Source organism: Apteryx mantelli, chromosome 10 (assembly GCF_036417845.1).
Source record: "Apteryx mantelli isolate bAptMan1 chromosome 10, bAptMan1.hap1, whole genome shotgun sequence".
NCBI classification, from domain to species: domain Eukaryota; kingdom Metazoa; phylum Chordata; class Aves; order Apterygiformes; family Apterygidae; genus Apteryx; species Apteryx mantelli.
In genome coordinates, this window is record NC_089987.1 from 23852338 (window position 1) to 23874225 (window position 21888).

Genomic DNA, 21888 nt, shown 5'->3' on the forward strand with positions numbered 1-21888 from the left:
ATTCAAATATGTAAATACTGAAAAGGGGATGACCTGCATGTCAGCTGTGGGCAAGGCAATTGGCACAAGCCTTAAATTAGTCAAGGGAATTGAGGTTAGACATTAGGAAAAAGTGAACATTGGTGACTTCCAGTGTGAGAAGTTTTCAGGGAACAGAATAAACAATAGCAAGGAATAACGTGATCCTCTGCTGGGACAGCAGAAGCAGGCAGGTGACTTCTTGAGGCCCTTCCTAAATGCAGTTTTCTGCAACTTTGGGGTTATGGGTTTAAGAAGCCAGAAAGGGAGAATGGTTTGGCTTGGGGCACAACATTTAAACTGAGTGATCCAGCTCCTATGTTACATCTTCATGCTTGTCATTTGAGTGCTACTGCAACTAATGTGTTTGTTCAGACATCGGTGTGCTGTCCAGTTCATCCCTCAAACCAACCTGGTTGTGGAGGTGGTGACTGGCCACAGGGTGGCAAAGCGAGCAGTGGAATACAACCAGCCTCTCTGCTGCGTTGTCTTCTGAAAGCCTCTGGCTGCTTCCCCTGATTGTGAGCAGATCCTTGTCCTTGCTGGCAAACAGCTCAAGAGAGAAATGTATGGTCTGCCTTATCTCAGGCTTTTTTTCTTCTCACCGTAGATACATCTAAAAGATTGTTTATTTGAAGAGTTGTTGAGGTCCTGTTTATCACCATGGATTTCTTCTGTCCTTAACTCTCAGAACATAAATAAAATGAGACTGAGGTTGCTGTTCAGCACAGACTTTGGAAGGGCCTAATTTCCCCTTCTTCCCCAGAGTCATTTTGCCTGTGCACATGCATTGTCCTCCCCTTGGTCCTCTGCAGCTGGGGACATCGGAACAGCTGTGCACTTCTGCAGCAAAGGGTTGCAACCTCTCTTTATTCTTTCACCTTGTGATTGCAATCCGTTCGTAGCTGTTTGGTACATGAGAGGACAGAGTGGGATTTGCAGAACTGTTATCTTCAGACTTGAGACTCTTGCTAGTGTTTAATTTTGTCTGAATATCAAATTAAATGCTATCCTGAAGGCAAAACACTAGGCCTGCTCTATGGCCAGCATCACAAGCTTGTGGTGAAGAGCTGGAGGTTGGTTAATTCTCAGCTGCCTGCCAAGGAGCATTGGGCAAATGCTAGCTGCTGGAAGATGTTTCTCCTATGCACGCCTTGTGCTGGTTCCCTCACTGGCACGTGCTGCCTAGCAAAGGAACCACCCAGAGCTTCTTGTGTCAGCAACAAAAGTTGTATTTGATGCTTTTTCAGTCTGGGTTTGGCAGTGCAGTCAGTGCTGCATAGACACAACTGGCTGCTCTTCTACTGGGCTTTCAGCAGTTTCACCCGTGAAAACCCTAGGCTCACCTGGGGCTGTGTGTGCGCCAGCTATTTTGGGTCTTTGGTGATGCTGGGAGGGAAGATGTTAGTTTGGTTTCAGGGGAAGTTTGTGAAAAACATACTTGAGACTTCTTTCCCTTGTTCAAAAAGCCATGGATTATTTGCCTCCTATGTGATAGTTTATTACCTTTTAAAACCTTATGATTGTAAACAAGAGTTTGTGAATTTATTTGCTGCCTAATATGAAAACCTGTCATGGTCACAACTTCAAGCTGTGACCATAACTGTGAAATAACTTCTTTTCGAAGCTGAGTCTCTTTTCATCCAAAGACTCCTGCTGCTGGAGCCTTAAAACACAACAGCGGACAACATGAGACTTAATTGCAGTCTCTGAGGGACAAAGCTGGACATTTGACAAGTGGGTTCCTGCATCAGCTTGGGATTTACCAGGGCCTCTTCCTGCTGAGCTGCCAGATCAGGGCGAGACAGCGGCAGCTGGGTTTGGGCTAGCTGCGAAGCTGGCTTGCCTTCCTGTGATCCCCGGGTAAGTCATTTTGATGTGTGTGTTGGGCAGTATGAGTCCAGATGGGTTTACTAGGAGGATGAGGGGAGTGTGCTTCTTCCCCATCCTCCAGCATTGCTACTGCTGTCTCCTCTGCTCCTGCAAGCAGGGCGATCCCATGCCCTCATTAGTACGAACATCTTGCAAGATGCTGAGATGGGGCAGTAGGTGTACGCTTGCTTTAAATTTTTCTTCAGTTAGGCTGGTGTGGAGGGAGCTGAGCCTGCAGATCACCTTCATGTCAGTGCTGTAGGCACCAGCAAACAATTGCTTTCTTTAGCTGGTGGGTCTGCTGTGCTGGCAGGGAGCGCAGTGCCGTTGTTCCTGCAAGGCCAGGGCCCAGCATCCCAAATTTGTGCTGTGCCACATCTAGCAAAAGCTCTCAGGCTTTTCAGCACCTGGGCCAAACTCCCCTGTGACATCCCTGCTGACACCTGTCTCTAGCTGGTGGGTTGGAGTGACCCCAGACAGGGTCTATTCAGTGTGTGAGAAGGTTGCTGCAGCCCCTCTTGGTGCTGCTGGCTGTGCTTGGTACGGGGTACTCTTCCCTCTCCTCACCGGTTCAGGGACTATGAGAGGGCCTGGAGGTGATGCCAGAGCCCATCTCGCTGACAGAGCAGGACGTGGCCCTGCTACCTGGAAGGCTACCTCAGGAAGCAGCTGCAGGATAACACTGAAGGTTTGGGTCAGTGTAGAGCAAAGATTAATGGCACCACCAAGAACCTCTGCTCTGGATACTGTGGGGAAAAACAACCCCAGTCACTGATGGCAGAGTCTGGCCCCCAGCAAGGTGGTGAGCACGTATATGTGTGCACGTGTGGCCTTCACGCAAAGCCTTGCACAGCAAATACTTATCGAAAGCTCTTCCACCATCCCCTTTCTGAGCACTGCACAGCAGGCTGGAAATCAATCTTTCTTTGGATTTTTAAATGGCAAAATAACATTATTTCCTTGCTCAGTGTCCCCGCGCCACCCTCTCATGGGTCCCCATGTGCCTATGCCTCATTCAGTGCAGTGGAGAAGCTGCTTGCAAGCTTAACTGTGTTACTTTTCAGCCAAAAAAGGCAAGGAGGCCGGGAAGGCATGTGCCCTGCCTCCTGCTAGTCTGCCCCGACTTGTGCTGACAGCAGGAGGGCTGGCTGCTGCGTCCCTCCTGTCGTAGCCTCCTCCGGCTGGTTACTCCAGGGCAGGGATGCTCCCTGCACCTCTGCATTCCAGATGCTTTTGCTGTTGTAGTCGGAAAATTGCTGGCTTTCCTGTTCCTGCTGGAGGTCAATGCCCGCGAGTCCCCTCTCCTTCCTTGCTCTTCCAGCTCGGGCTGTCTGCTAGAGGAAGCATCTGAAGCGGTGAAGGAGCATGGGAGCTGCAAAAGCGCTGGATGGTGCCTGCAGCAGTGTGCTGGATGTGCTCCTCACCCTTACCGAACCTTGGGCACCAGTGCCGGGTGCCCCCATATCAAAGCTAGGCCTTCCCCAGGCCTCAGCCACTGCTCTAACAGCCCTCCTCTGCCTTTTGACTGTGGAAGGATTGGACGTGTGAGAGGGGTGAGCTGAAGGATAGAAACCAAAGCCAGCAGAAGACTTGTGTTCCTTAAAGCCCATTTCATTTATATGCTTAAGAGGAGCAGGAACTCAGCTCCCTTTGTAACAGCCCGGGGTAATGACACATTTGTGCCCTTTGCAGCTTCTCCGTGAAGATGTTTCCCCTCTCCAGGTGTCGGTGGCTCCCTGCCAGGGCAGCAAGGATGCCGTGGGGGACACCGCGGTGGCTTCAGGCGGCTTCGTAGGAGCTGGCGCAGCTGGGATGGATGGACACTTCGAGTGCACGTTGTGTGCTGCTTTCTTCACTTACGTTTCCAACATGGGGCCATTGATTCATAACGTGGGATCGGCCAGCCCGGTACCACTCGCAGCAGGGAGTCTGTCCTGAGCCCCTGCGCCGTTCCCCTGGCGAAGTTTGGAGGAAGGCTCCGGCCGCTCGGTTTCTCTTGGCGGGTCAGCGACCGCGAGTGCCTCCCGCCGGGGTACCCGAGGCCGTTCACTTTCTCAACTCGGGAAGAAAACAATGCAGCAGGGCGGGGGCTGCCGGATGATGGGGCTCCCTGGAGGAAGCATGCTCGCCCGGCACAGGGCAAACACCGAGCTCCAGCGAGCCCAGGCTTGGGGAGGGCAAGAAGCGGGCTGGGGAGAGGAGGGAGGCCGGTGCCCTGCCTCGCTCGGCAGGCTCACTGCACTCAGGCGGTCGAGCAGGCTCCTGCAGCAGCATGAAGATCTCGCCTTTTCCTCTCCCTTGGTCGCGGTGGTGAATTGGCTCGTGGGTCCCTCCGGGAGCCTCGTTGCTGAAATAACCCGGGTCCTGCTTGTCCTGGAGCTTGTTTTGTGATGGGACCCGGGGTGTGCGGGGCAGGTGTGCCCAAGCAGTGGATTTGAACTTGGGTTTCTAGCATTTCCTAAATAGCAGCTGAGGGCGGGTGCGTGAAAAGCTCTGGCTTGGAAGCTTCTTCCCCATCTGGAAGGTGGGAAACTGGGCGATGGGTCCCCAAAATAGCCACTGTCAAGTGGAGAGGCTGGGAGCATCCCAGGGTGGTGGGAGCAATCGTCTTGTGGTCACGGTGCTCTCCAGGGAGGTGGGAGATGTGGGGTCACAGGGCAGCAGCTGGAGGGTCTCCCGGGCCCCTCTTCCTGCGAGAGTGCCTCAGTTTCCCTGCCGTGTGCCCAAAAGCAGGGGAGGGGGTAATAGTTAATAAAGCAGGCTGGGACCTTTAAACAGGGCTTTGCAGAGAAGTTGCTGCAAGAAAACGTGAGCATCCCTATAACATATGGAAATTTCCGTGCTAAGAGCAGATGGTGAACTGGCTGTGGGCAAAGCTCAAGGCCGCTCCCGCAAATTTTTCCCCCTCCAATCTCTGCACCCATCTTCTCCATCAGCGCTGATGCAGCTACCCCCATGTTAGAGCAGCCTTGGCAGGAGACCTACGTCCTGCAGCCAAGCGCCTGCTGTGGGAGGAAGGCAGTGTGTGACTTGAAGAGGGTTAAGGAAACTATAAGAAGATTAGGAAACTTGTGATGAGTTTTGATGACTAGAGGAAGCAGGTCATGTCCTGCTTTGAATGAGCTCTGCTTGGAGGTATGAAAGCAGCCTTTGCCAGGGCCAAGGATCAGTCGATCTTGTCCGTGCTCTCTGCTCCAGCCAAGGATGCTTCGGGCTGGCACGATGAGGCTGGGGACCTTCGGGATCTTGCTAGCGCTTGTCCACGCGTTAGCAGCCTGTGAGTTCGGGCCGTTCCCTTACAGCATCACGGGGATCGTCTGCAGGATGACGAAGCCCGCGGCATTGCTGTGTAAGTCCCTGCTATACTGGGCTGGCTTTCCCCCCTCCCCAACAGGAGATATTAGTGATGGAAGATCATCCAGGTGAGGATGTTCCTTGCTTCCTGCAGCTCTCGGGGAACTGTTTTTCTAGAGAGATGTATTAACATCTGCCTGGGAGCACAGGTTAAACCATGGGCACCCGTATGACCTGAATAGCCACAGCTCCTGAAAGGAGCTAGAAAACCGTGCCCAATGCTTGCCCTTAGACAAGCGCTTAGCAAAGCTGCTGCTCCTGGGGGCTGGAGTGATGGAAGAACTAGTGCAAGTGAGAAAGTGTTCAATTCCTTGCTGCAATCTCACCTCCAGGCATTGGTCTGTGGAAGCGGAGAAGCAGTGTTTCTCCCCTGCCTGCAGGTTTTTTGCAAGGGTTTGGGGCTCTGTGGTGGTGGGGGAATAACTAGCGCTTCTGCAAAGAGTGAGCAAAAATGGTTCTGTCCCATCCCCTTGGTTGACAGTATGTGCAGAGAAGCATGCTGGGCCAAATGGAGAGTGGGTATTTCTCGAAGAAAATGTTCCTGTACAAAGCTCATCCTCTGCCTGAGATGTGCCCAAAGTTGAGGCTGGAATGGGCAGAATAACTTCAGTGCAATGGGTACAGAAACCTCAGTTTCAGAGGTTTATCTTTAGAGGACCAACAGTTGACTGCAGTACAGGTGATTTTCAGGCTCTCCCATTTCCCTGGCTCTCTTTCCAGAGAGAGGACAAACGATGTTACTTAGTGCTGTCAGGCACCATCAGATCTGATAAGTCCAAGATCTCCTTGGAGTCCGATTGCTCCTGCTCTCAGCATCGTTCAGCTTATTGGGAGTCTGCTATAGCAGAGCAATGGGGTAAAGTCAACAGCTTGTGCAGTGTAAAGACAAGCACAGCCTGGACCTTTCCAAAATCTGCCCCTAAAGCACAGGTTGGGTGTGGGAAAGCTGAGCTTGACTTGGGAACAGCTTATTTGTGACTGTCAAGCCATGTACAGTGCTGTCCCCAGCTGCCATCAGCTGCTAAAGTTATGACTTTTTTTCTATTTACTATGAAGTTACTTCTAGTGCTCCCTTAAGCCTGATGGTTAGGAGGTACCTTTGATAAAGCTCTTTCATAGTGCTTTAATACAGCGTGTGGACCTAACTTTATAACTAGGAAAGACTGCAGTTTATCTTTGCCCTTTTCTTCCGCGTGCAGTGAACCAGGAAACGGCACAGGTCATTCAAGCAGCGTTCAGAAATGCCAAATTCCCAAATATCACCGGCGAAAGGTCCGTGCGGTTCCTCGGCAAGGTGGCCTACAGGCTGACAAAGTGAGTATCGCTGCATGCTTCTGGCTCCTTTCTGTGCCATGGGAGGTGCAGGCTGATGGAGGGGATCAGAAACTTGCCTGGGAGGAAGCTTTGATGCAGTAACTCCTGCTTAAAGCAAAGGGCAAGCGCTGGCCTGGACCAGGGCAAACACCCTTTCCAACCTATGCTGTTCAGACAAATAACTTGCATTGCAAGACTTAGTCTGTGCTTTTTGGACAAATGATCTGCATTTTAGGATTTAGGCTGCATACATGTTATTTAGGAGCTGTTCCTCTTCTGTGGGGAGACAGTAAAGGCAACATAGTAGAGGAGACCTCTGAAAATCACGATGGAAAGCTCTGTCCATCGGGGCTGCGAGGAGCTTTCTCAGCTTTCCTGGTGGCCCGTTCGCCGATAGATGGTGCCAGTGGCTTACTCAGTGCAAAGATGGGACACAGCCTGGGACTGACGAAACCATCCTTTACAGCACGATTTCACTTGTAAACGTTCTGTGACAAACGAGGCTGCATTTTGCTGTGTTGCTAACTGGATCATTATTAGGAGAAAACATATGTAGTGAGATGAATACAGTGATGCAAATGCAGGAGAAGTTTCCTACTGAAAAAGAGCACTGCAATAAAACCTGGCTTTTTCCATAGCACATTGCTCTGCACATCTTTCAGGATGTTTAAAGTAATCCCTGTGCTTGTACTGAAACATCGCAGGAGAGGAGAGGACCTTGGTTTGTGGGGAGCAGGGCACGAGGTTGAGTGAAAGCAGCCTTGCCGTTGTGTTTAGCCCCTTTAATTTGCAAAGCCTCCTGAGCACTTTCCAGGGGAGGCACAGGCCGCTTTAGAAATGCCATGTGCTTGAGAATGAACATGTCTTCCACGATCGGGGGCCCTGCACCGAGCACAGCCATGGGTTGGGAACACACCGGGTTTTTGTTCTTTCCAGCATCCAGGTCGACAACTTGTCCATTGAGCAGAGTGATGTGGAGCTCAAGGAAAATGATGCCATTGACATTGCCATTAAAAACGTGACAGCCGTCTTCAAAGGGACCCTGAACTACGGCTATGCTGGGGCCTGGTTGTAAGTACCCAGGAACCTCCTGCTTGCTCCACTGCTCCTGTACTGAACTGCAGGTTCCCTCTCCTCTGGCTTTTAGCAAGGGCAGAGTTACTTAAAATCTTGCATCATTCAGGCTCTATGTAGCAGTGCTACTCAGCCTCCTTGGGTCTCTTATTGCTTTTGGTTGCATGAGGAGGCGAGAAGGGCAAAACCTGCAGTTGGCTTTCTCCCACTGCCTTCGTTGCTTCTCCCTGACTTTCTCCTGCTCATCTCCTGCCTGATGCTGCCCTCCCAGAGCCGGCTGATGGGGATGGAGGAGACTGCGGTGGGTTTGTGGCAGAGCTCTTCCCTCCAGGAGAGCTGTGTCCTGGTGACCCCGAAGTCCACCGCCCTTCAGAATTACCGCCAGAAAGAAGCAGGTTGTGGGGGCAACAGTCCCCCGCACTTTTTTGTCCAAGGGGAAAAGGTCTGAGTGCAAAAAAAGGGCTTAATGCTCCCATTTTCCTAAGTGCTGCTATAGCGGTGGTTTGCAATGCTTTGAAGCCAGAGGTTTTGTGGCAGGTTGCAGCACACTGGTGTTTTGTACCCCACCGTGCAAAGACTTCTGCAAACAGTGTTATAAAATCCAGCCCATTGCTGGTGTCCGGTCAGGGAGAACCTGCTCCTGTCACGGATGTGTGATTGCTGAACTTTTTCTGTTCTTCCATTACAGTTTGCAACTTTTTCATTCAGTCGGTTTTGAAATCGAGTCTTCAATTGATCTCCAGATAAATGTTAAACTGAGTAAGTAAGAGCTGGGGATCGCTAGCTGCTAGGTCCTTTGTGTGTGGGCTTCCTCCAAGGCAGCAGGACATGTCGTGGCCGGGAGCAGGGAACCCTGCGCTGGCTCCGCTCTCCTCCGCGGAGATCAGATGGCATCCAGAGACTCTGCTGCCCTGCGCTCTTCCATGCACACGGGGCAAGAGACAACCTGGCCCTTGAAGAGCTAATAGCTTTAACAGACCAAGCAAAGGAGGCTGCTACAAATCATTTCAGCAAGATAATGCCAATTTACACGAAGAACTGCCCGGACTTCTGTCCTACCTTCAGGATCAGCTTTTATCTCTTTCAGGGCAGGATGACTTGAAAAAAACATGGGCATTTCTCAAAAGAGTGAGCTAAATGAGGGCTGTGTTGCTGGAGGTGTGAACATCCTTACAGTCTGCTTGTTCACCTATCTCCGGGTCAGGCCCGAGACATGCTATGGCAAATGAAGCATCTTCCTTGGGAAGGTCAATAGCTCACGGCTTAGACCAGAGGGGGACAGAGGCAAGCGGCACTCCTCCACCCTCCCTAATGGGATCAGAGGGAGGTTTATTCTGTTTGCCTCCAAACATGCTTTCCAGGCTCTGGGAAGCCCCCGGTGGGATAGTAGCACGAAGCTCTCAATGACAGTATATTACAATTTCCAAACTCTTTGCAATGTGACTTAATTCTCTACCCGTTCTGGCTCATGGGCTGTACACTACTGTCCAGATTTTCCAGGTGACTTTAAGGCACAACCAAGTCCCTGATGGTAGCAGCTAGTGAAGCTGAGAGGTATCTGAAGCATGGAGAGAGGTGCCCTGTAAGTGAGCTTTGCTGGACGCAGTGTGCTGCAAGCAGAAACTCTGCGTCCAGGTGTAAGGCAGTCCTGCCTGCCCCGACTTTGTAGTGTCCTGAGTCTTTCGGAAACCTTCACTGGCACTTGTGGTTCTGTGCCAAGCACAGTGCTCCAGAAATGAGCTCCTTTCCAAACGTAAGCGTTTGGTGCTCCCAGTGTCCTTCATACGGCTCGGTGGTGAAACCCCCACGCAGGGAGCCCCAGCTGGCCCTCTCCAGTGAAGCCCTGCTCCATCTCCATGGTTCTTGCTAAGTGAGCTCATCCTCCTCATCTCAGTAGCGAGTTGGCTGTCATTGCTTGCTTTTTTTTTTTTTCTGTCCTGTGCAGTGTGCCAGGAGGACCAGGTGGCTGCCGATGCCTCGGACTGCTACCTGACTTTCCACAAACTGACGCTTCACCTCCAGGGAGACAAGGAGTGAGTCTGTTCCCCTCCAATTTTAGGGCTTAGCTTGCAGAGCTGCAAGGCGGTGGGGTCCCAAGCGCTCTGGCCCGAGTGTTGCCCATCGCGGGCTCTGCTGGGTGTCTCTCTGACCACACTCCATGTCTTGCACAGGCCGGGCTGGCTGAAGCAGCTCTTCACAAATTTCATCGCCTTTACTTTGAAGCTTGTTCTCAAGAGCAAGGTAAGATCAATTGCCACCTGCAGACGAAGCAAAGGTTGGTTTGTATGCTGCTAGCTCCTCCGTGCTCTGCTCATGTATGTCCACAAGATAGCAGCAATGCATTTTTGTGTTTGTAAAAAACACTACAAGTGAAAAGAATCCACAAACTCTGCCCCCAGCTTGGACGAGCTGGGAGGTTATGCTGATGCTGCGATCTCCAGCTCTGGCTTCAGACTGACAACTCCAGCAGATCTCCCCACATGGCCCAGCTCTGTTTCTCCTGCCTGAAGACCCTCTCCTTGGCGCATGTGACACCAGTGGAGGTGGCCACCTCCCTGTTCCTCAGTTGTGCCAATTCCCAGGACAACCTTGTGGCCCAAACCTTCCTCCACCAGGAGTGGGATTCAGAGGGTCGGGTTGTGCTGGAGCACAGCACCAGTGTGATGGCGTGCATCCAACTTGCAGCTGGGTCTCCTGGCAGCAGATCAACAGGGAGAAGATCTTAAGCTCTCCTGAAGCAGGTCATTAAATGAAATCAGTGGCATTATGCCAATGTGAGATTGTCACTTGTGAGACTGAGCAGAGCCCAGATATTGGCATGGCACAACCCCAAATCCCCCCCCCCAACCCCCTCCACACACCCCTTCTGTTTTTCTCTTCTTTCCTCTTGTAGGTTTGCGAGGAAATCAATTTTCTTGCCCAGGTGCTGGCAAATTTTATACAGGACTTAGCAGGTAAATATTCTTGATTTTCTGCTTTCCTTTTCTACATGCAGCTTATAACACTTTAGCCAGACACCAGCAGGGCAGTAACCGTATCCATCAAAAAAGTCCTTTGAAAACATGTCTGGGATCCCAAGTCCTGAGACAGCAGCAAAAGACACCTTAGCAATTTTACGCTTTGAAACGTGTGCTTCAGGTTGATTTTCAAGAGTGACTGCACTGATTGAAAGACATGTTTCAGTTCATAAGGTATTTCTCCTTCGTTAGTTGGTGACCAGAGGTGCAGGATAGCTGCAGAAAGAATGACGTTTGTTAGCCTGAACTTGAGCGTGCAGTGAAGCATTAGGGCTAAAATATTGAAAAGCATCTGTATCTGCCTGCCAAAGATTTTTTCCACAGTTCCCAGTCCCAAATGTTAGGGAAAAGGAGAGGAATGTAAAACTAAGAGTAAGTATCCCTATTTCCCAGTGGGGAAACTGAGTCACAGTGAGCAGTGGCAAGGTCAAGACTAGCACTCAAATGTCCTGGACCTCCCAGTCCCATGCTTCTGCATGCTCCTTTTATAATTGCTGGGTCACCTTCGTTAGTGCTCTGCAGCAAGTCTTAAAATTGAATTTTGCAAGCTCTCCTTACAATCATATTTCAGGTGCGGGGTTTTTTTTTGTTTGCTTTCTTCCTGCAGCAAATTTTGTCCGAGATGAGGATATCAGACTTGATATCTCCCTTGCATCAGTTCCTTTAATAAAAGCAAATTATCTAGAATCTCATCACAAGGTAAAGTAACCCAGGCTGCTCAGAGACCAAAGGTTTTCTGCCCACAATGTTTATTGGGAAGACTGGGAAGGGCTGGCTCCTTGCCGACATGGTGCGTGTCTGCACCCAGCCAAAGGTAAGTCTGCAACATGGGCAGCCGAGCCTGGCTGAGCTGTCCGATCCCAGCCTTTTGACCAGCTGAGCAGCTTGCTCTCTGCTCTGAATCTAGCCAGCCAGCCCTTTGCCCTGAAGTGACAAGCAGAAAGTCCAAGTATGGATGTTTTGTCCCATCTCCTTAATACTTGTCGTTGTCAACACACTTGCTCTCCTTCAAAGGGCCTTGTCCAGTACAAGAACTACTCTGATGTCTTCAGTGACTCTCTTTTCTCCCCATCTCTGCTGTCTGAATCCCGAATGCTCTACTTCTGGCTGTCCGAACATATCCTCAACTCTCTGGCTTCAGCGGCTTTCTTAGATGAGCGCCTGACATTGACCATTGTAGGGGAGAAGTTGCAGGTGACTATTTGAGGGGTGGTTCCTTCCCTACCAGTATATTACATGGTATATTGTGGAGAGGACAAAAATTCTCTAAATACTGTTTTTTTGTGAGAGCTGCTTTCTGTAGAAGATAGAAATCTGTAGTCAGAAACTATGTGTGAGCCTGGTCAGAAAATTGATACCATCTTAGCAAATATGTGCAACCAGGTAATTTTGGGTCAAAATGGCTTGATAGTAATATCAGGCCAAAATAGTTGTTCCTTTGAGTCCCAGAGTATATGGGAGAACAAAGGAGAGTTTATTGTGTGGCTGACAACTGCCAGCTGTTCCTGGAAGTGGGAATTTGGATGGCTTGGTCCCACACGGTTTTCAGAGCATGTAGTGCATCTCTTCAGAGTGGTGTGTCAGTCATGGGGAGTGATGCTTACTTTCTATCTAAATAGATGAACTTCTCTGGCCTAGGGGACAAATGTCAGAGAAGGTGGGCTGGTCTATTATACTCTCTGACTTGGTTATCCTTAGCGAGATAATGTCAGCTGATAGAAAATTTGTCTACTGAGTTGTGAAGTAACCCAATTTTTCTGTGAGAGTGCTGAGGCAGAAAGGAGGTGAACTCAGGAGGAATCCAGCTGTGCCTCTGAAGTGGCTGCAGGCCACACATTCATGTTCTGGTCCGCCCAACCTGGATTCACACTAACCCTGACCACCTCTTTTGTTTTTTCTAAAATCTGTTTCTGGTTTGTTTCTGAAGGCGCTGTTCGAAATCGAAGACACAGCGGCTCAGCGGAGGACAGTGCAGATGGTAACTTTTGATCCTGTTCAAAGCTCTTTCTGTTGAACAAGGAACCTCTCAAGCTGATTCTGTTGCATTGTAACATCTCATGTCCTTCCCTTGCCATCTCAAGAGTCTGGAGCGGTAAAACCTGCTTCAGCCCAGGGGCTGATGGAGGAACCGCTGTGCTTTGCAGGGAGGATTTCTCCAGCCCCTGTGCAGGCACAGCTTCCCTGAAGCCCAGCTAGGCTATTGGGCCTGGGAGAACTGGAGGAGGAATTGGGTGCTACAAAGGGGATGCAGTTGCATGGCAAGTTGGCATGAAACTGAGATGTGATATGGCAAAAGCCTGACTCCTCTGTTGCTCTTTATTTGAACTAGATTTTTCAAGGCGCCTCCTACAATGATTCTGTGGCCAAGGTGTGGAGTCTCGCCCGTCCCCATATCTCTCTCCAGCCTGAAGGGACAGTGGTGAAGTCTTTGGTAGCTGTGGAGATCAGCGTCTTTCCCCCAGGAAAAGAGTCCCTGATGGCTCTGTATATGGAGAAGGTCAGTTCTTGCTTTTCCTGACTGCAAAAATCTTGGAACAGGCTCTGTCCTGAGTCTAGACCACTCCTGGTGCTCAGGGACATTAATGGCTGGAAGCCTTTGGAAAAGGGCATGGCTGCTGAGCTATGGGAAGTGGAGAATGCCAGATCCTTTTAATGCTCCCATCTCTTTCCCTGACATTTGGGGCTGGGAATGATGATAGATGTAGAGCCAACAAGGTCACTCTATTAGGCCAGTATATCACTGGTGTGCAAGGTGGTAACTGCAAAACCAGAAAGCTCTGGTGAGCCTCTACGAACCTGCCTCAATACAGACAAGGTGAAACTCCTTTAACTGCAGTATTTTAGGAGAGAACGGAAACACTGAGGGAATGTATTAATTTGGAAAACTTTGTGTTCACAAATTCTAGCTCAGACCTCCACTTAGAGGGTGGTTGTCTCTGAAATGAAGATATAGCTCTAAAGAGAGACTCAAAATATAACCTCTTCTTCTGTGTATCCTGTATAAAAGTTCTTCATTGGTTTATCCAAAACCAAGGATTTTGCTTTATACTGAATCTAAGAAGGTAGCAAAAAGAAATGCCAACAGCCTTGCTGTGGTGAGTAACCTCACAAGAAGGCAGTATGTTTATCCAGCCCTGCAATGATGAGCTGGTGTAGGCACTAAGCACTGCACGAAAGCAAATCATTGCCTGGGGGTAGACTGGAAGTTTCAATCTCCTGCGTGGCTGTTATCAAGAACAGTCCCTCCTGTTCTCTGCAGGTATCACAATGAGATGAGTTAGCAGGGTATTTGGGGGAAACAGGCATAGCTGTTTTTTGTGCTCTAGGTGATATCTTGAGACAACTTTGAGTAGGACTGCGGAAGACCCTAACTAGAGGTCCCTAAAATGGCAGTTCTCAGGATGTGGTCTGCTCCTGGCCTGCCAGATCTCTGGTGGTGACCTGCAGTTGGATAACAGAATGTTCCTTTTTAACAAACATTTGCATACAGATAAAAAGGAGGAAATGAGCACAAACGGCCAGAACTCAGAGATTGGCTTCTTTTTTTAATTTGGCTATAAATAACAACAGTGTGGCAAGACTGCCTGTGGTAGCACTGGCAACCCTGGGGGTAGACTTTCCCCAACCAATTTGATGACCCTTCAGCTTGAGATGGACATTGTGAAACAGTACCCTAAGTAACCACTTCTTTCCTTACACAGGACTCAGTAAAATGGCAAAACATCCGTTCTGTGCAGTGTGGCAAGGATGGTCTGGGGAACTTCTAAAGCTTTCTTTCAGTATTGAAACCTCAGAGTGGATACTTATATACAGTGCTTCTCAGATTAAGCTAGTGTCCAGTGCCCCATAGGCAGAGGCTGTGGACATCAGGGAGCATTTGTTGCATGCAAATGCAGAAGGAAAATGTTGTCCTTCCCTGGCGATATCTGGAGGTGCAGCCAGAGAGATGTTGAACATTGGGTCATGGCAAATAAACCAGAATTTCCAAATGTAAATCCCTGCTATAAGGCAAGGTGGAGCTAAACTATGCTACATCTGAACTATGCTGTTCATTTCTGTGCAGGAAATCACTGTCACTATCCAAGCTGCCTATGTGGAAAAGAAACTAATTTTGCACCCCTTGGACTCCAGGTTGGTACTGGGGTCTCTTGAGCATTTCACTGCCCCTTTTAGCCCATGTTTGAGAGCAGCAGGGAGAAGAAGATTTCTACAGCCCTTACTGTCCTGCTTTTCCCCCCCCTTTTCCTTCTCTTCAGGATAGAGTTTAAAGCCTTTAAATGCATGGCTGATCCAAGCGGGGTAAGTCCTTAACATGCATTCTCTAGGCCATTCGTTATTAAAATATGCCTGTAAAACCTTTTTGTATGATTTTTCTGGCTTTCAGAATGACCAATCCATAAGAAACTTCCTGCAGAAAATGATCTCAGTCACTGGCATCCCAGAAGTGATTTCAAGTGAGTTTTCCCTTTACGGAAGTGCCAAAGTACTCAATGAAGTGTCTAACAGCAGATCTCCTAATCCTAAGCACTGAAAAAACCACAGCAATAACCCTTACAGCTAAGGGGAATCTCACATCACTGGTGGGAATTTCTGCTAGATTCACTTGGGAAATGGGAAGCCTTTGTAAATGGTTGGGACAAGGGGAGCGAGTTTCCCATCGGGCCGAAGGTCATGGGGCGTTGGGGTACAATTAGCTTTTGGCAGCGGGCAGATGGGTCACAGTACATGGGGAACGTCAAGCCACGAAGGCCATACTTGTAACTGGATAGTTTTATCGATTCCGTAGGGATCGAACCTACTTTAACTTCACTGATGAACAGCAAAGGGCTTCATCTGTTTGAAATCAGAAGCCCTGAGATCATCACAAGAAAGGTAGGCAGAGTTCAAAAATACCTGGTTTTCAAAGCCTTTGTTGGAAGTGCGGTATAAGTTAATATAACACTTTTTTTTCTCCTCACCCTTCTTAGGGATACTTAATTGTACAACTTGACTTTAGCTTCCCGGATCATTTGCTGCTTGATTTTCTTGAGAAAACATTATAGACCTGATCTCTTCATAAAGGAGTGTGGGAACTCCTGTGCAAACAGAAAGATGGTGTGGGAACCAACTGAAAGCCAAGCTGATTTAGATCAGCTTCCAGCAGTTCCCAGACATTAAAAGTGATGCTGAATTTTCTTTTCTTTTCTGGAGAAATGCTCCAGTTTCCGTGCAACTGTATCTCCACTGAGCCTTTCCTCTGCAAAGATGCCATTGTCCACATCTCTACACAGTCTCCTGTTTCAGGCTCTTGATAGGACTTGTGTGCTTAGGAGTGAGGGTTGAATTTGTGGAGTCTGTGGGCTCTGGGTCAGCACTCATGGGCGCCAACAAGAAGGCTTTGCCCGGTGTCTGGCATCTCTGTTGCCACAGTTTGGAAACGTAGCACCTTTTTGTTCTGAACCTGCCTTTTGTTTCCGGCAAGAGTCTCACTGAGATGTAGCAAGAGGCTCCTGACCTTGATGGACTTAAGCAACTCGAATAACATTACCAAACTCCAAGTAAGCTCAGAAGCAGCGATGTCGAAAGACCCAAGTATTGCAGAAGAAAGTGAAGGGTATGTAAATTAGCAGGGCTGTATAAAAATGGAGAGATCTCATGTCCTCGGTACTTTCTTTACAGAGACTGAAACACTGCGTAGAGCTCTAGGTGCATTTTTACATTCGTGTTGTTGGGATGCTGGGAGCAAACTTAAGCAATAAAAATGATAAGGAAGAGATTATAAGAGAAACTATATCTACCCAGTCAGCAAGTTTTTGTTCCTTCCTACTACAATGCATTAACTTATCTGAAGCAGTGCAGTTATTTTCCTGTACCAATTTTTGCTCCCCCTCCCCCTTTTTTTTTAAATTAAACTTTTCATGGGGAAGAAAACTAAAGCACCAGACCTGCATTTAAGGATTTTATGACTGTACCATAATAAAGGCAGAGCACGATGTTATCCTCCCCTGCGAAGCAATGTGTTGGAGTTGGGCTCCCCCGAGGAGCTCTGCGAGCCTGCTGCCCTAGGCGGGGGGGGCTGCGTCCCCCGCGTGGCCATGGGTGCCCTCCTGGTGGGACCGAACCAGGGCGCTGTCGCCTCAGCAGCAGAGGCCCCACGGCTCCCCGGCCCTTCCTCGCTCCGCACAACGGTCGGGTTTGAGGTTGCTTCAGGGGCCACGGGGCCACGTCGCGCTGGGACGCGCGGTGGCCTCGAAGACCCCCCGCCTCGGGGGCCGCCTTTCCCCCCCGCGCCACCTGCCCGCCGGCCGCCCTCGCCGCTCGCTTGGAGCCCCCGACCCTGCCGCACGAGGCAGCTCTCCCGCCCTGGCTGCCGCTGTGCCCGCTGAGAGGGGGCGAAATGGCGCCCGGCGGGGCAGGGCCCTCGCGTCCCTCCTGCGTGCTGGGGCGGCAGGTGCCCAGAAACGCCGCGCAGGGGGGCCCCGCTCTCCTCAGCGGTGCCGGGGACGGCGGCGGCGGCGCCCCCTGGCGCCCCGCGGCGGCCGAGGCCTGGCGCGGAGCCCGCGGCGCGGCCCCACGTGCTTTCCCGGCAGAGCCGCTGCCGCGGCGCCGCTTTCGCTTTCGCGGCGGTGCGGTGCGGTGCGATGCGATGCGATGGGAGCTCGCGGCGGGCGCCGGGCTGCCGCCTCGGTGAGTGACGCGGGGGCCGCCGCCGCCCCCCCCCCCCGGCGGCTCCCTCCCGCCTCAGGGCGCGTCGCGCGTGCGGGGCCGGGCGCGAGGGTCGAGGCGTCGCGCCCCCCTCGGCCTCGCCGTTCCCCCGCCGACGGCCGAGGAGCCGGCGCCGAGCGGGACCTGCGGTGGCGATGGTGGCGGTGACGCCACGTCAGGCAGCGTCCGGCCACCAGCTTCCGCCCTGCCCGCAGCTGGAGGCAGCTGCGTTTCCAGCGGGTCCCAAACACGGGGCCTACGGCATGGCGGCAGGCTGGAGCAGGTGCGTCCCCTCTTATTCCCTCGTCCCCCCGAGTCCCTTAAAGAGAAGGGGCGTCTGAGTAAATGGGGTTCATCCCGCAGCTTGGGGCGTCCTGTGCAGGTAACGTGGGGGGCGCTTCCCGGGCTCCGTGTCCGGCTGATGCGGGGCTTCAGTGGCCTCGCCGGACCCTCAGCTTTCCGGTGGCGACGTATAAAACCAAGAGCCTCGTTGGAAGTCGCTTTTGCTTTCGGGTGCGTTCAGCCCCTTTCGGCCGAGCTTCTGGTCTGAGGAGGACGTTGCTGCGAGAAAAGCGGGCAGGAAATTGTTCATTCCAAAACTGCTAAAACCAGTTATTTTAACCCTGCAGAAAGGGGGGGGGGGGGGGGAAAAGAAAAGACAAAAGCGTTGTGGCTTTCACAAGCCAGAGCGACATATCGGTCAACCAAACGGTGCGACGCTCGGGTTTTTTGGGCGTGTAGCTGCCACTTTGCCTGCAACGGGTGCATCTCCCCTGGCCTCACCGCTTTGTCTTGGTGGCCCAGAGCAAACTTTGCTCCGGTTGAACCGCCAGCCGGAGGCTTGGCGCGGCAGGCATGGTGCGATGGTAGAGATGGTGAAATGGGACCTTCGGCCTCCCCAGCTCCTCCTCGCTGCCTTGGCAGGGCACCCGGTCGCCTCCGGCCCTCCGCTTCCCGGGCAGCCACAGCCTCCTTCCCTCTTGCCACTGTGCTCTAGAAAAGATTGCAAGAACAAGCTTTTTTTTTTTTTTTTTTTTTTTTTTTTCCTTTTTCCCCCCAGGAATATGGGTATTGCTGAGTCTGGTTATTTTTATTCCAGTAAATGAACTTTGAAACAGTGTTATGTGCTGCCTTGCCTCGTCCAGGACCCTGCCGTGGACTGCATCGGCTTTTGGGCAGGGTGGCTAATTCGTGGGAAGTGGGGACCTCTTTCTATCCTGCGGTGAAAAGCTCATAACAGCTCAACAGAAATGGTAAATAAATACTTTCCCTTCCCCGAGGATCATCAGACCTGTGCATATAGATAGCAGTATTTCCCCTGCGAGAGCCTTAACCAAAGGCAAGCAGGAATCTACTCCACTGAGACTGTTCACCCCCAAATCCCCTAATTTGGACCAGTGCTCCAATGCTTATCTAAATTATTATCCAGCTTTTTTTTTTTTTTTTTTTTTTTAGAATAACACTCTTCTGTTGCTTTTTGGGGGGCATTTTGGCTGATCTGACTGTTTTTATCAAGGATCAGAAGAGTTAAGGTTGGGGAATTCCTACCTATTTTTAGTTTCATTTTCACAGTCCTTGCTCACCAAGTCACAAAAGGCGCTGAAAACCTGTAGTTATCTGGGGGAGTAGTGTTGTGTAATCCGTGGTGAAATCAAGGCCGCGGACATCATACCTCCAACTCTTTTGTTCTGCGACCCCCTTTTTCGGTGGTGCTCTCTTTGGAGGCTTTTCCTCCCCTTGGTAAGTAGCATATGCTTCTCAGAGCAAGCAAGCGGGTGATAGATTTGCAACAGGGAGCTTCACGTTTCGGTTTTAATTTTCATGGCCGGGAATGGTGTGAATGCCATTTTTCCATTGTGGTTGATTTTTTTTTTTTTCTGCCGGTGCATTTGAAGGACTGGGACAGGGCTCGGAGGGTTTCTGGCTCTTCTCGGCAGGCTTTTGTGCCTCATTCTGAGCCGAGAGGTAACTCCTGGCATTTTACTGTAGGTTGCTGCCCACTGTTTCTGGTGTTGTGTCTGCTTATTTAGTAAAGCTGTATTAATACAGGAGCTGTGCAGTAGTGCCTACACTTCAAACTAACTTTTTACTGTTGTTTTCTTCTTGAATATGATTCTTTCACTATTCGTTCGTGTTAGTCTGCTCTTTGGCTGAATGGCTTTCAGTGTTTGGTGACATTAAGGTCTTTTTTTTATTATTATTATTTTTTAATATGTTCCTGTTACATAGCTAGTTCTCAGTCATCAGGGGAATAAAGTCAGGCCACTGCTGTCTACAGTGATCTCTGTTTTTCAGCTGGATAAGAAGTAAAATGAGAGAGTCTCTAAAAGTTGGGAATTGAAGTTTGTTGTGCAAGAAGTTCTGATATTTTGCAGTTTGTTTTGAATGGCAACTTAAATTTGAAAGTTTACAAGGGAAGTGTTAAAAGTTTCCAGTTAATTGAAACATTGTTTCCTTTAAGTCTTTTGTGTGTGTGTTCCTACTAGCAGTCTTTGTTTGTATAATTTATAGTATAAAATGAATTTCATTTCATAAAACATTTCATGCCATAAAATATTTTGAAAGGAAAACACACAGCATCCTTTCCAATAAGGTTCAGAGTTTCCATTTTTGGCATCACAGAAAAGGTATGAGGAGAACATTGACTGTGGTTAAGCCCAATTTTCTTATCATTTCACCAGGATTTTGTTGTTGTTGTTTTTATTAGAATACCGAATGAGTGCCATTAGTGGATTTTTAAAAATTGGGGTTTTGACCCACATTTTGACGGATCTCAGAGCTGACTCACTTTTTATGTTACACATCCTGAAAGCTTGACCTGGAATGGGAATCTGGATACAGTCTTCTTCTGCAGTGATACTATATGATAACAGTATACAGTGATATTGTATAATAGTCAACTTGTGGCATGGTTTTGACCGTCAGAGTCAGAGATTAGTAAAAGAATTTACAATATCATCAGCTTTGGTCTTATCAGGAATCTGCTTGGTTTCTGGAAGTCAGGAACAGAAGAGATCAGCTAGATCCTTCCCAACCAGTCCCCTGCTGCTGCACTGAATCAGGTCACATCCTGTTGCTACATTAACTCAGCGCTGTCTGAGTTACATATGAGGTTGTTTGAAGAGGTGCAGTGCGGAGATGGCAGGGAGCTGTGCTGGATTACGGGGGAAAAGAAGTCTTCTTTGACTTGAGTCGGACAAACGTCTCGAGCAGTTTTACCTCCAGCGCTCCATCCTGGCTCCTGCTCTTTGTTCTGTCTTCAGCTGCTGGGTGTGTGCTGTGCCCAACGGGGATGTGGGAGAGATGACCTTCTCCCCATGCTCTGCGCCCCTGTGAGTGGCATGGTTGTGCTGTGAGGTCCCTCCAACATGAGGGTAACTCTCAGATGAATTAGGAGTTGTCTCTGTTGTGATAGGAAAGTCTTGGCTCTTTCTATCAGATCATCTTTCTGTCTTCTACTTCTGCTTGGTTCCTCCCTGAGCTCCACATAAATCTCCCACCTCCCTCCTTGGCCGGGTCAAGAAGGCGGCAAAAGCCTGAAGGCCTCTGGTTTACTTTTAATGTCGCTACCTGAATGAGTTGGTGCAGAAGAGAACATGTCTGCGGAGTGAGGGTTGAATACTAGAGGATGTGAGCTATGTGGAAGGGCTTCCTCATCACTCCACCCCTGCGGTGGTGGGGGCACTGTTGTTGTTGGGTTGAGAAGGACTGCTCAAGAAAGGACAGTCGAAGGAGGATAGCACTGAGTGTGCAAGCCTGGTTAGATGAGGAAACTCTTCCTCCCAACAGGATACTTCCACTCAACAGCGATACCAGCTTTTTGCTCTCATGCTGAACTAGGTTCGTCACTGCCCCGTCCCCACTCCTTCGCACACCCATGTAAACTCAGACTTCCTGGGATGAACCGGTCTTTGGTTGCAGGGCTGTTACCTCAGACCTGTTTGCTTTTTGCATGTACAGGGTAGAAGGCAAAGATAAATCATTTGTCCTAGGGAGTTACTATGGTTGAATAGCTAGAGAGAGCCAAAGCTTGATGCTAAGCCATACTAGCAACTTGAAGCTGGACATCTTTGAATCAGAGCATCCCTTGGAGTCATGAAACCTGAGAGCGCATCAGGAATCCCTCATCAGCAGCATCTCCTATTGAGAAGGTCAAACCTTGCTCCTGTGATGTCCAGGAGAGGCAATGAGGGAGGGCCGGAGCCTGCGGACCTGGGGTTTCTCTGAACCACCCTGAATATTGCTCTGCATTCTTAGGCTACACCGCAGGCTGCAGACTCACTCTATTTTGTTTTGTTCTCACTCCCTTTTGCTACCCACCCTCATCCTGGATTGCACAGAGTGGTTTCTGCACCACCTTGCCAACGCATGCTCTCCGGATCTTGCTAGAGGTGCGGAAATCTCTGTGTGAGGGACTGTCTGCGTGATGCCATATTAGCGTGAGACCCTGGCGAATGTGCCCTGCTTCTCAGCACAGCCTGTTAGGTTGGACAGTGCCGCACTATAGCTTTCTGTGCCTGAGCTGGCTTGGATGAGCACGAGAGCCTCCCTGCCC

The 21888-nt window shown here is 50.1% G+C and overlaps 2 protein-coding genes across 5 annotated transcripts in view; both read left to right on the forward strand.

The window, feature by feature from the left end:
• The first annotated feature begins 5094 nt into the window (after positions 1-5094).
• On the forward strand, positions 5095-15884 carry CETP (cholesteryl ester transfer protein). The gene is made up of 16 exons (XM_067302934.1): positions 5095-5239; positions 6444-6558; positions 7495-7629; positions 8321-8391; positions 9578-9665; positions 9804-9873; positions 10526-10586; positions 11257-11348; positions 11664-11843; positions 12577-12627; positions 12979-13146; positions 14713-14780; positions 14906-14948; positions 15034-15103; positions 15436-15521; positions 15617-15884. Exons 1-16 carry the CDS (start codon positions 5095-5097, stop codon positions 15689-15691), a joined length of 1518 nt encoding a protein of 505 aa, XP_067159035.1. The 3' UTR covers positions 15692-15884.
• A 1379-nt stretch (positions 15885-17263) lies between these two features.
• Positions 17264-21888, forward strand: part of NLRC5 (NLR family CARD domain containing 5) — a 56884-nt gene continuing 52259 nt past the window's right edge. For 3 of the 4 annotated variants that reach the window (XM_067302757.1, XM_067302759.1, XM_067302760.1), the window contains exon 1: positions 18442-18586. The gene's annotated coding sequence lies outside the window, so the exon portion shown is untranslated. Of the gene's footprint in view, positions 17316-18441; positions 18587-21888 lie in introns of those variants that run through there. The other variant, XM_067302758.1, reaches the window with a different exon arrangement.

Coding starts and splice junctions, on each gene's coding strand:
- CETP (XM_067302934.1), top strand. CDS start 5,095: ATGCTTCGGGCTGGCACGATGAGGCTGGGGACCTTCGGGATCTTGCTA. Junction 5,240..6,443: donor GAAGCCCGCGGCATTGCTGT/GTAAGTCCCTGC, acceptor TTCCGCGTGCAG/TGAACCAGGAAACGGCACAG. Junction 8,392..9,577: donor CCAGATAAATGTTAAACTGA/GTAAGTAAGAGC, acceptor TGTCCTGTGCAG/TGTGCCAGGAGGACCAGGTG.